The sequence below is a fragment of the Panthera tigris genome, chromosome C2 (assembly GCF_018350195.1).
Source record: "Panthera tigris isolate Pti1 chromosome C2, P.tigris_Pti1_mat1.1, whole genome shotgun sequence".
Taxonomy (NCBI): Eukaryota; Metazoa; Chordata; class Mammalia; order Carnivora; family Felidae; genus Panthera; species Panthera tigris.
Window position 1 is genome coordinate 17,625,736 of NC_056668.1, and position 13,123 is coordinate 17,638,858.

At 48.6% G+C, this 13,123-nt stretch overlaps 1 protein-coding gene across 2 annotated transcripts in view; it reads left to right on the forward strand.

Moving 5' to 3' along the window:
- The first annotated feature begins 2,753 nt into the window (after positions 1-2,753).
- Positions 2,754-13,123, forward strand: part of ADAMTS5 (ADAM metallopeptidase with thrombospondin type 1 motif 5) — a 50,526-nt gene continuing 40,156 nt past the window's right edge. For both annotated transcript variants that reach the window (XM_042956429.1, XM_015543309.2), the window contains exon 1: positions 2,754-4,096. In XM_042956429.1, coding sequence (XP_042812363.1) covers positions 2,993-4,096 — 1,104 coding nt within the window. In that variant the 5' untranslated portion in view covers positions 2,754-2,992. The remainder of the gene's footprint in view (positions 4,097-13,123) is intronic.

Consider the following 13,123-nt stretch of genomic DNA (forward strand, 5'->3'; position numbering starts at 1 on the left):
TGATTCACATGAGAAATACCGTGTTTTTGAAAGAGGAGCAAAACTTTCACTAAGAGGAAAATTCGGCTGGCATTCCCATAAGTGCTAAATAAGACATTTCCTGCCTGTGAAGGCAAATAATTGTAATTCACAAGTTCAAGCCACTGTCATCCAAAATGCTTATCTCGCAAAATGATCCTCTGGGAGTAACAATGATGAAATGGTTAACATTAGTAAATCAAAGTTGTTTTAGAGATGGTGTTGAGTGCCGAGTATTGGTGCTCACTTTTCAGTGAAACTGGAAGGAGAAAAAAAAAGTTTGCTCTCTATTAAGACCGAAGGACCACAAGGTTTTGAGGAGGGACAGAGAAGACAGCTTCCATCTATCCTGATCCTGAACACCTCTGGTCCCTCCAACTATTCAACTGGTAGAATTGGCTTTGGGCAACTGACCACTGAGAGACCCAGGGGGTGTGGAATAAAAAGGGGATGACAGGCTTTAAGCAACAGCAGTTTCCTGCCAAGTCTGGAGGTATTTCAGAATCCACTAGGGGCTGTTGGGTGGTCCAGGATCCCCAAGCGATCATTTCATTTATACACATGAGCTAACGCTCAGGATATGCATCACCCCGCCTCCCCCATGACTGACTCCAGAGGGTCCTCAACGCACTGGGCACCATTGCTGGGCAATTCTGAGCTTCCCACACGGGGTTCCCCGCCACTCTGAGGACCTGCAACCACTGCCGGAAAAAGCGACAACACCTCTTAGCAAGGATCTGGGGAAACCACCTGTAGCTCAGGGTCCGTTGAGGAAGGCCCACTATCCTGCGCATCTCTGTAAGTGAAAGCTAAGAAAGGCAGAAAAGTGCTAATTATACAGAATTCATTTTACCCACGGATTCATTAATTAGCCTGAAGAATGAAGGGAAGTGGGAGGTGCTCCTGTTCTAGGAGATCTTCTACCCATTACCAGATAGTGGTCAGAACGCCCTGGGATGTTCTTTCCGTTTCTATTAGGGTCCATAATGACAGGAAACAAAGAAACTAGGAGAAACCTAGTCACAATGACTATGCCACTCACCTACCAATAAGCACCGACCTGCACCCCCCTCTCCCCTCTTCTCCAGTCTTCTTTTTTTTTTCTTCTCCTAACAGGAATTTCTGAGAAGGATAGTAGGTCAGGGCCTGGAGCGATGAGCGGTTGTTTTAGGACACATAAATACAAATAACGGGTATCTGATTTTCATTTAAGCAGGAGGAAGAAGAGAAAGTATGGGCACATATTTTTTTTTTTTAAGCTTATTTAAAAAAAAAAAAAAAAAAAAGCTCAATTCTCTACCACAGTTAACTCTTTCTCGCCCTGCCTTCTTAGAGCAGAGCGAAGGAAGTTCCAGTCGCCCGGGATGAAGTGACAGATTGCGGGCGCCGAGGATCGGCGCGCGGAGAAAGGCGGGGGGGTGGGGGGTGAGCCCCGGGCTCGCACACAAAGGAGCGGAGTTCCCAGACGGCGAGCGACCCTGCCGCGGACACCGCAGGACTCGGGGCGCAGCGACGCGCCAGGAAGCGCCTGCGGCTCTCCGGCCGCCCGGCCCCTTTGCCGGTGGCTGGGAGAACTTAGTCACCCGGAGCCCGAGCCCGACGAGCGTCCCGCAGCGAAGAGGCCGGGGACCTGGGGAGGGGAGGCACCCCGGGAACGGGGGAGGCGGCGGGCCGGCGAGGAGGGCGCGGGGCGCGGGGCCGCACGGGCAGCCGAAAGCCCCGGGCGGGCGGACGGAGCGGCAAGGTCTTCGAGGCGGGAGCGCACGGGCGTGCACCGAGGAAAAAAACTTGCGGCAGGAACTTCCTACCCAGGGAGAAGGAGCAGGAGAGAAGGAGGCAGGGAGAGACTTGCACTGTCTCAGTAACTTTCAAAACACCCCTTCAGGAGATGAGGTAAGCCGGGGTTAGCCAACCCCGATTGGTTGTGAAATATCAGACAAACCCGGAGCCACTGTGGCTTTAAATGAGGCCAAGGAAATCTGTTTTTCTTACCCCAATACTTTTTTTTTCCCCCCCCTCTCGCCCTTGCTCCCTCCCTCGTTCCTCCTTCCACCTCGCCGGGTCCCTCTCGGTCTTCCTTTCCTCGATCACCCCCCAACCCCCCCCCCTCGCCCGCCCTCCCCCATCTGATTAGGCGCGGACCGGGAAGGGTGGGAGGGGTGGGGGAAGCTCTCCCTTTAAGAGGCAGCTTGCAGTGACGAATTGTTGAAATTGCCATTGCAGGATGGCATGCCGCTATAAATTCATTGTTCCACCTCCTCGCATCTTCACAGCGCTCGCGCTGCTCTCCGCGCTCGCAGCGGCCGACTGGGGATGACGGCGGGCAGGACGACACTGCATCCGAAGGGACACGGACGCGCCGCTTCGCTGGCTGCCCGCAGGCCGCGCCTGGCATTTTTTGTTTCAATTTTTATGGCTTTTCTCCCTCTCTTTCTTCCTTTTCTCCTGGTTCTAGTAGAGTCAAGGACACCCACAGAATAAGAAAAGGACTGGGCTCCGGAGCTTGGAACCCCCGCTGCCGGCGGGTCCAGAGCAGCGAGGGGGCGGGAGGCCGCGCGCACCAGTTGCCAGCCTGGTGCGCGACACCATCCGTACTTTTTGTCGTGCACCGTTAGTGGCTGCACTGGGGGCTGGATTTGGGTTATTCCCCCCCACCCCCTTTCCTTGTATTTGCGGAACCTCCACAACCCGGCGTCCCCCCCCCCCTTTTTTTTTCCTTTTTATTCCCCCTCCCTTTTTTTGCCGGAGCACGCATCCAAACATTTTCCAAAGCAACAAAGAAAAGTTCGCACGCTGGCACCGAGGCTGGGACCGGCTGGCACTGCCGCCAGGCCCTCCTCCCTCCGACACTTGACTCAGCCTTGCAAGCAAGTGTGTGTTGAGCCCCCCACCTCCCGCCCCGGTCACTTCCACACCGAATAACAGATACCCATCAAGTCCCCGTCGCGCGGCCCCTCCCCGCGGGCGGCGCACTATGCTGCTCGGGTGGGCGTCCCTGCTGCTGTGCGCGCTCCGCCTGCCCCCGGTCGCGGCCGGCCCCGCCGCGGCACCTGCCCAGGATACAGCCGGGCAGCCTCGGGCTGCCGCAGCGGCCGCCCAGCCCCGCGGGCGGCAGGGGGAGGAGGCGCAGGAGCGGGCCGAGCCTCCGGGCCACACGCACCCCCTGGCGCCGCAGCGCAGGAGCGGCGGGCTGGTGCACAACATCGACCAGATCTACGCCGGCGGCGGCAAGGTGGGCTACCTCGTCTACGCGGGCGGCCGGAGGTTCCTCCTGGACCTGGAGCGCGATGGCTCGGTGGGCGCCGCTGGCTTTGCGCCCGCGGGAAGCGGTCCGGGTGCCAGCCGGCGCCACCGGGACCACTGCTTCCACCGCGGCACCGTGGACGGCAGCCCCCGCTCCCTGGCTGTCTTTGACCTCTGCGGCGGGCTCGACGGCTTCTTCGCGGTGAAGCACGCGCGCTACACCCTGAAGCCGCTGCTGCGCGGGCCCCGGGCCGAGGCCGAGGCCGGGCGAGTGTACGGAGATGGGTCCTCGCGGATCCTGCACGTCTACACCCGCGAGGGCTTCAGCTTTGAGGCCGTGCCGCCGCGCGCTAGCTGCGAGACTCCCGCGTCCCCGCCAGGGCCTCGCGAGCGCCCCCCGGCGCACGGCAGCCCAGACCCACGCTGGGAGCTGGCCCCGCAGTTCCCGGACCAGACGGTTCCCTCCTCCGAGGGGACCCAGGGACCCCAGACGTGGTGGCGGCGGCGGCGCCGCTCCATCTCCCGGGCCCGCCAGGTGGAGCTTCTCCTGGTGGCTGACGCGTCCATGGCGCGGATGTACGGCCGGGGCCTGCAGCACTACCTGCTGACCCTGGCCTCCATCGCCAACAGGCTGTACAGCCACGCCAGCATCGAGAACCACATCCGCCTGGCCGTGGTGAAGGTGGTGGTGCTGGGTGACAAGGACAAGAGCCTGGAGGTGAGCAAGAACGCGGCCACCACGCTCAAGAACTTTTGCAAGTGGCAGCATCAGCACAACCAGCTGGAGGATGACCACGAGGAGCATCACGACGCGGCCATTCTGTTCACGCGGGAGGTGAGTCCAACCTGCGTGGGTGGTCCGAGCGCCCGTGGAAGGAGGTGGGTCAGAGGTTCAGCCTTGCTGACCGCCTGGCTTCTCCCACACGCCGCCTGCCGCTGCGGATTTGCCGGAGTGCTCCTTGCAGGATAACCCAGCTAGCCTGCAGCCCTGCTCGCGTGGTCTGGGTGTCCCCAGAAGCATTCCCTGCCTTGAATGGCTAGACCTGCGTAGACGATCAGTCAGGCTGGGTGTCTCTAGTCTGAGATACGGTGTCCTAGAGGCATAAATAGGATAAGAAGGGACTAGAATGGTTGAGAAAATGTACAGAGCTAAGTGGGAGAAGGAGAAAAGCAAATCTGTCTTTTTTTTTTTAATGTTTGTTTTTGAGAGAGAGAGAGCGTGAGGAGGGCAGAGGCAGAGAGAGTGGGAGACATAGAATCTGAAGCAGGCTCTGAGCTGTCAGCACGGAGCCCGATGCGGGATTTGAACTCCTGGACCAGGAGATCATGACCTGCACTGAACTGGGATGCTTAACTGATTGAGGCACCCAGGCACCTCAAAATCAAATTTATCTTTGGAATGGGTGGTCTTTCTTTCTTTCTCATTCTTCCTTTCTTTCTTTCTTTTTCTTCTTGTTTTTCTTTTTCTTTCTTTCTTCCTTTCATTTCTTCCTCCTCCTCCTCCTTTTCATCTTCCTCCTCTTTCTCCTCCTCCTCCCTCTTCTGCTTTTGTGGGGGTGGGGGAAGGGGGATCTTCCACCTCTCAGTGAGCCTAAATATACGACTTGGTGCAACCTCATGGGAGGGGCTTGTTGGTTCATCCCTTGTAGCCACTTTATCCATGACCTCTCATTGTCAGTGTCCATACTTCCTTACTGGAACCACTCCTGTGGCATAAGCCGAGGAAAGACTTTTCAAGGGAAAGACTCTTTTTCTAGTTTGGCTTTTTAACGAAGTTCTTACGTGTCCACCTTGGTGAATTTTTGTTTCTGGTAAGGAAGGGATTCGGGAGGGCAAGGAGGATAACCCAGTCTTGTCAGGATCCTTAGTGCCTCCTTTGCCTAGTCCTCCAGTCAGGCACTGCCTGTCCCTCCGGAGCTGTCAGCGAAGGGTCACATCCAGCTTGCATGTTTGGGTTTTGGATGAACGTGTTTCTGAAGCCCCAGTGTGGAAAGACCTGGGCAAAGAGTCAAGACACGAGGAAGGAATGCTTTCCCAGGATTTCCCTCTTTTAAAAGGAAGATGGTTAAAGGGAAGGAAAGAAACTGATCTCTATGGGCCCGGAGGTTCTGGGAAGAACACAGTATCTATTTGCTCAATCATTCAGTCCCCACCTAAATGTGACATTCAGACACGGAGCCTGGGCTGGTTTTGAGCCTGGCTTCCTCAGAGCTCTGAGCCTGCTTCATGACTGTGCTCTGATTGGCAGTTTTAAGCCATGCCTCTCGGCTGCCTGGTAAGAATTGCCTTTCAAAGCTCATTCTTTAAGTATTTGGGATCCACCCAGGGTAGCTGAAGGATTTGGAAGTTTGAAACATCATGCAAACGCATGGTATGAAATGGAGTGCCCAGAGCTAGGATAGAAGATGCCATGATGGCTTGGAGGCTTTAGAATCATAGGTCTCCACCACCTAATTCTCTGTTTCTACCAAGGCACCCCTGGTATGAAGGAAAAGTGTCGATAAATTTGGAATGGAGAAACACTTGTGGTCCATGGGGGGGGGACATAAATGCAAACCACATGTAAACAAAGATGCCAGAGGGCAACAGTTTAGGAAGAACCTGGCAGGACCTGAGGCTACGCACGATGGAAAATCTTCCTTCTCATTAAGTGATCTAAAAACCATCCTGTAATTTCTCTGCGCTACATTAATCTTTGAAATGGAAGAACGTTCGTTTTGTAGCCTCCTGTATGGAGTGAACTTCTCCTGTAAAACTAGTCCTTTTTTATTTGGTTTCCAAGACTTTTTTTTTTTTTTTTCTTGTAAGCAATTTTCCACGTCTGGATTTCTTGCTCTGCTGCATCACAAGAAGCTGCCAAGAAGAAGGCTTCAGAGAGTTTATGGAAGGAAGTTCTCTAGAGACAGAGGAAAAAATACTTTTGTAGGCACACTACTCCAAATGAGTAGGTCATTTTAATAGTTCACTTTCATTTTGGAATACAAATGCACGTTCCATAATTTTTAAAACAAACAAAAATTAATAGAAGACCCCATTACTCCCTACCTCCTCCTGCCCCATAATTTTCCTAATTGCTTCCCAGAAAAAAAAAAAAAAAAAAAAAGGGAAATCCGTTAGTGGTTCTAAATGATCTGCCTATTGCTTTTCTGGATTTGTGTTTTGTTTGGGGAGTTAACAATTCCTATTTTCCAAGCTCTGAAACCTATCGGTACGTTTGAAGTAGATAAAGGCAAGGGAGCAAGAGATTAATGGTCTATCTTAATGTTAATGAGTATTGTAATAACATAACATTTTCCAAAGGAGTCTGCACATGGAAAATATTTTCCATGGGCCCTCCGTCGCCTCCCTGCCAAGCAGAAGCATACTTTTGGTAAAGCAAATCTCACTTAGGTTGTGGTTGGCCCTCTGGTATATACATCTAACTTGAGAAGAACCAAATACTTAAAAAGCATGTGTATTGTGACTATATAGACTTAATTTCAAAGAATGCTGTTCACTGGGGGGCTGAGAAAAATATGACAAGACCCTTATGCAGCATCCAGTAAGAGTACCTTGAAATGTAAAGTTAAACTCCACCTAATGCTTCAGAAGGTGAGAAATAAGGGGACGAGAGCAGAAATCATCTGAGCCCTTCCACCGTGGAAATCAGGTACCCTAAGACCTAAGAGAAACGTTCATGGCTTTTTTTTTTTCAATGAGAAATACCCGAAGTTGGCACCTGGAACCTACTTTTACAACTCTGTTTTGAATGTAAGAAGTACGTTGCTTAGCAACCAGACGCCAAGCCATCAAATCCATGTTTTGATGGGCTCTGAGAACCGTTCAGATTTTGTGTCCAGATGTCTTCTCTTAAATTGCTTGTTTTTCAGGCACCAAGCGAATGTGTGAGGATATGTTTTCCACCCCTGTTTACTGGCCCGGGCCACCTTGAACGTTGTGTCTGGGAGTCAGCAGAATGGTGCTAGTAATTCATTTACCTGGCACTCTAATTAGAGAAACTTAGCACCAGTCAATTTTCTGGCAGAGGAACCATTTCATCCTGGAATAGCGCTCATGCTGGAATTCGCACCCCTTCTGCCATCAAACAGTAGACATCTGATCTCCCCAGGATTTCGTTTTGCTTTCCAGAATCCTTTCCTTGTCCCAGGTTTCCTCTTTTGTTTTAAACTAGGTCCTTTAAAGACAGTCTCTTAAACCCATTTAGGAGACCACACACTCTTCCTTAGGAACAAATGTCCTACCTGCAGGATGATTAAATTGGAGATTGTTTAAGACCCCCCTCATCCCAAACTTAACACAGATCGAAAGCATTCGACTGAAAATGAACCAGCTACAGACTGTGCAATATACAAGGTGCACTCGCCTTCATTAGTTAACACTCTGCCAGTTAATAGGCAATTGTCTCTCAACTAACACCTCTCCTTATGTTCTGCTCTGCAGTGCTGAGAAATGAGAGAGCATTTCTCCTCCAGCAGCCAGCCCCTTGTTAGCTTGTGACAATAGGGAGCCCTAAAGGGTGACCTGAAGCTAGGAGGAAGAAGGATGTGCTGTTTCTTACTTGCTTGCTGAGTAGATTGACTAATCCACTTGCACATCTGAGTTCAAATCCCATTTAAAGTCAAAAGTGAACTCTTAGCCAGGGTTCCTAGCCTGTATAGATCAATCCTGATCAATAAACATCTAAATAACTCAGAAATGGGAAGACTGGGAGCAGATTAAGCAGCTGTAGTTGACATTTTAAAAACAAATGTAGGGGTGCCTGGATGGCTCAATCAGTTAGCTCTTAGACTCTTGATTTCAGCTCAGGTCATGAGCTCAGAGTTCGTGAGTTCGAGCCCCGCATCAACAGCATGGAGCCTGCTTGTGATTCTCTGTCTCCCCCACCCCCTCTATGCCCCTTTCAAAAATAAATAAATAGACATTTAAAAAAACGTGTTGGATGCCCGGGTGGCTCAGTTGGTTAAGCATCGGACTTTGGCTCAGCTCATGATCTCACAGTTAGTGAGTTGGAGCCCTGCACTGGGCTCTGTGCTAACAGCTGGGAGCCTGGAGCCTGCTTCAGATTCTGTCTCCCTCTCTCTCTGCCCCTTCCCCCCTCAAAAATAAATAAACATTAAAAAGAAAAAAACAAACGTGAGTTGCAAATTGCTAAGAGAATAGACCTAAAGGTTCTCATCACAAGAAAAAAAAATTGTAATTATGCATAGTGATGGATATTAACCAGACTTATTGTGGTGATCATTTCACAACATATACATATATCAGATCCTCGTGTTGTACACCTAAAACTAATATAAGTCAATTATATCTCAATTGATAAATAAACCAATAAATATAGTGAAGAATATTCTAAAAAATCTAAGGTTCGTTACAGACAAGATACCAAAACACACAGGACTTATGCAATTACTGTCTCTCTGTCTCTCTGTCTCTCTGTCTCTCTGTCTCTCTCTCTCTCACTTTTGGGGCATGGATATGAATACCTTCTATGTGTGAGGCACTCATTGATGCAGCTGAATGCAGCATATGTGGAATATACCTGTTCCCTGCCCAACTGGGCTTATCACCAAGGGAAAAGCAGCAGGTGCACACATATATCACTCTGATTAAGGAAAACTTGGGCAAATGTTGTGACCAAGTTATAAACAAAGTATGTGAAAAGAGAAGGGAGGAATAATCAATTCTGCCCATCGATCTTAACATAATGTCATTGTGTATGTGATATCATGCTATCATTGTGTTATACAACCAAAATATCACCATAATTGGACAGATGAAGACATTAATGAAAAGAAATAGTCTTCTAAGAGTAATAACTGACAAGTGGCAGAGAGAGAACTTAGTCCTGTCTAATGCTCTCTAAATGAAATAGTATGACTAATTTAGTCAGACCGTCAGTATGTTCCTAATAAACAGAGAGGGATTCAGAAATTTAAAACGTGGCCCCTTTCCTAAGAATCTGTCCCAGGAAACAGACAAGGAAATGGATAATTGCTATATAGCATGGTGATTTTTATGACCCATGTGCCCATGAGATATCATGGAAATGCGTTAGAAGGTTGCCTAACCCAGCTGAGTTCAATTTGGAAGAAGTCTCAGAGTTAACCAGACCATAAGGAGGAAGTAGGCGTTGCAAACTTGCCCGCTGTCATGTGCAATGGCCCAGGGACAAAGGGGGTTGGAAGTGATACAGCACACAATATGAAGGCAGAGGTTGATAGAGTCTAGTCTAGAGAAGACGATGACAACTAGATTATAGAAGAAATTGTGTGTCATGTGTATCTAGTCTGTTCAGGCTGCCATAAAAAAATATGTACCATAGATCGGGGGGCTTAAACAACAGAAACATTTTCTCACAGTTCTGGAGCCTGGGAAGTCCAGGATCCAGGTTCCAACCTATTCAGTTTTTGGTGAGAGATCTCTTCCTGCCATGTTTTCGCTGTATGCTCACATGGCCTTTCTTCCAGGGTCCGGCATTGATGGTTGGAGGGGAGAGGAGAGAGAGGAGATTTCAATGTCTTTTGTTTGAAGGACACTAATCCTATTGGATTAGGGCTCCACCCTTATGATCTTATTTAACCTTAATTACCTTCTTTTTGGCCCTGCCTCCAAATACAGTCACATTGGGGATTCAGGCTTCAGCATACGAATCTGAGGTTTTGGGGGAGACACAGGTCAGTCCAAAGCACCACGCTTCAGATTTTAAGTTGTTAATTAAATCCAATGGGAATCTACGGATGTAAAACGGCCGTGACCAGGAGTATGTTCTGGGATGAGCCTTCCAGCGGGAGTAGTTGGACTCCATCCAGGGGGAGCCGTGGCAGGCTCCATCAGTAACCTTCAAAAGGAGACTTGAGATAATCAAAATGAAAAGAACGGCATTAGAAATACAGAAGCAGGCACCAAATCAAGAGATTTTGAAATGAGGTGGCTGTGAGTTAATTAGCCCTTTCCAACAGAAGGAGTGCTTGGGCTAAGGTTTGGCCCCAAAATGTTGATAAGATATGCAGGAAATAGTGGACAAGAGGGGACATGGCAGTGCAGTGGAGGCTGACAGGAAGCCTGGCTTGCAGGTTGAATGCCATGCTAATCAGATCTGGGCTCTGGAAGGTAACTGACTGCCGCGTACAGGCAGGGCAGTTACAGGAGACAAAGGGACCACTTAGAAGCCTCAGATGATGGTACAGGCAGGAAGCCATAATGGAAGGAAGAGGAGGAGACATTTGGTAGGCGGGATCAGTGACTTACGTGACCAATCAGATGTGGTAGGAGAGAGAGAGAGAGAGAGAGAGAGAGAGAGAGAGAGAGAGAGAAGTACAAGTACATGAAGTCCAGGTTTCTTATCCAGCCCTTCCATTTTCTTCTTTTCTGGAATATCTTTCTCAGTGCTTTTTATACATTTAGTATGCTTCTAAATTGCTGAGTTTTACTGAACACACCATAGAGATAAAGACCATGCTGCATTATTTGTTGTAGGAAAGAATTTGCTTGACCGGGCACAGGCTATAAATGTAAAAGGTAACAGAACTGTCAAGAAAAATATGTGTGATGCCTTACCAGTACCATGGTGAAGGTGGTTTAGGAATTGGGGCGTTTAGATGCGGGTTCAAATTTTGGCTTCACCCGTCTCAGGCTTGCAACTTTGGACATTTATTGCCCTGAGCTTTAATTTCTCCACCTATAAATTGGAGTGTTTCCATTTAATATCAACACAGGTATAGCTGGAAAGACTTAGGGATCACCTGGTCCAAATTCCTTATGTTAATGATGAGGGAACTTTGTCTCAAAAGCATTTAAACAACTTATGTAATGACTCTGACTAATAGTGTTAGAATTAAAAAGTGATCTGCGTTAAGGGTGCCTGGGTGGCTCAGTTGGTTAAAACTGACTCTTGATTTGGGCTCAGGTCAGCCCCGGGTCGTGTGGGACTCTGTGCTGACAGCTCAGAGTCTGGGATTCTCTCTCTCTCCCTCCCTCTCTCTCTCTCTGCTCCTCCCCTGCTTGCGAGCTCCCTCTCTCTCTCTCTCTCTCTCTCAAAATAAATAAATAAAACCTTAAAAAAATAGTGATCTACTTTGCATTGACTGTGTCTAATCAGCTTCCATTCCTGTTCTCCAAAAGGACTCTCCCAAGCATTTCCTCCCCCTAACCTCCAGCTTGCTGCTTCTGTCTTTCCCTTCTTACTTTACCTTTAGCAGATGAAATGTCCCATCTTGGAACTTGGGCCACACCGTCTTTCCAGCTTCCCCTGATTGCCTTTCACCTGACAAATCCTACATTCTCCAGTCATGACAAGCTTGCTGTCATTCCCCCCAAACAGAGCCTGCCTTCTACCATCCCCTGATGTATTGACCAATCTTTCCTGGTTGGGATACCCCTCCTCTAAGACTCTCAGACTTCCATTCATCCCTCAATATCAGTCACCTCCTTTGAGACACTTTGATTGATTCAGATTCATTCTACATTGCCTCAAAAATCAGTTGTAATAGCATGTCACAATTTGCTTCCTTCTTGGCATATCTGTTTTGCTCACTAGATCGCGATGCTTCTTAAGGCCAAGATCAGATCTTATTTATTTATCACAGTGTCAGCACTGAGCACAGCGTCAGCAGATTGTGGGCACGTCGTAATTGTTTTAGGAATCAATGCATCTGGATCCATGGTCTCGGTATATTTGTATCACCTAGTTGTGTCCAGAAGCATGGACAGAGATAGTATACCATGGGTCACCATAATGGTCGGACTAACAGACCCGATGAACCCAGTTTCTCTTGAGATCTAAATCAAGACCTCTACTATTGGGGATTGCTGTACAGGTGGCCAGAAAGGCACATGACACCTCAAGAATTGGATGCACAGATAAATCTGCATTATGGTGTATATGTTTGAATAGTACTTAAGACTAAAATATGTACCATGCAAGATGAATTCTTCTATCTTAATCCCTTTTCATAGGAATTGGGAAGTCAGACAGGCATCTGAGGCTTATTAATCCCTCTTCTGTGCCCTTCTCTTGAGCTCCATGCTTGCCCTTATGAGATGGTAATATTTATATAAACAGAAGTTGCTGGTATTTAACTCAGGATTCCATTGGACGACGAACTCTCCCTTAATTGGGGCTGCCATTGCTGCAGGTGTCATGATGGCTGCTCTTCTTACCTTGTGTTGCTTTTTGGCTCCTTCCCACAGCGCATTTATGCTGCATGAGAGACAGTCTCCCAGTCAAGGCAAGAAATCCCATGGCTCCCGCTATTCATTCCTCTTTGCACATTCTCATGTCTTCTTGCTTTATTACTGACCACTGGGATTTGCTAAGGGGTCATTGGGACCAGTGGGTCAAGTGGGATTTGTACTATCTTCTGGGCATCTGCTTCTCCAGGTAGCATACTTTTCTGGCTCCCTCCCCCCGACTCCATCCCCAAGAATAGGTCTGGGGTGCTACTAGTCCTAAATTTCATGATGAATCACAGATGCTGACACATTCATAATCCCCTAAATGGTCACATCTGGTGAGTGGTCACCATGTCAATGACTTCCTTGTCAAGTCTTCATCGATCTTGTTGACCATCTAAGCTCTATTTTTGAGTTAGATCCAATGTCCCAGTCATATCTCCTGGCCTACACCACAAGCCACCTGTTAAGTTTCTGCATGCTTTTCCAACTTTTACATTTTACTAATCTTCCTTTGCAGTGCTATCTATACCATGGTGATAAGATCTGGATCCTGCATGAAAAGGGCCATCTTTAACATAACAAAACTATAACGAACCTTCAGATCTACATTGACCAAGCAGAAACTCTTATTAACAGTTTTCACTTAATTACCTTTTATGTGGATAGTATATATGAGTCACCATTTTTT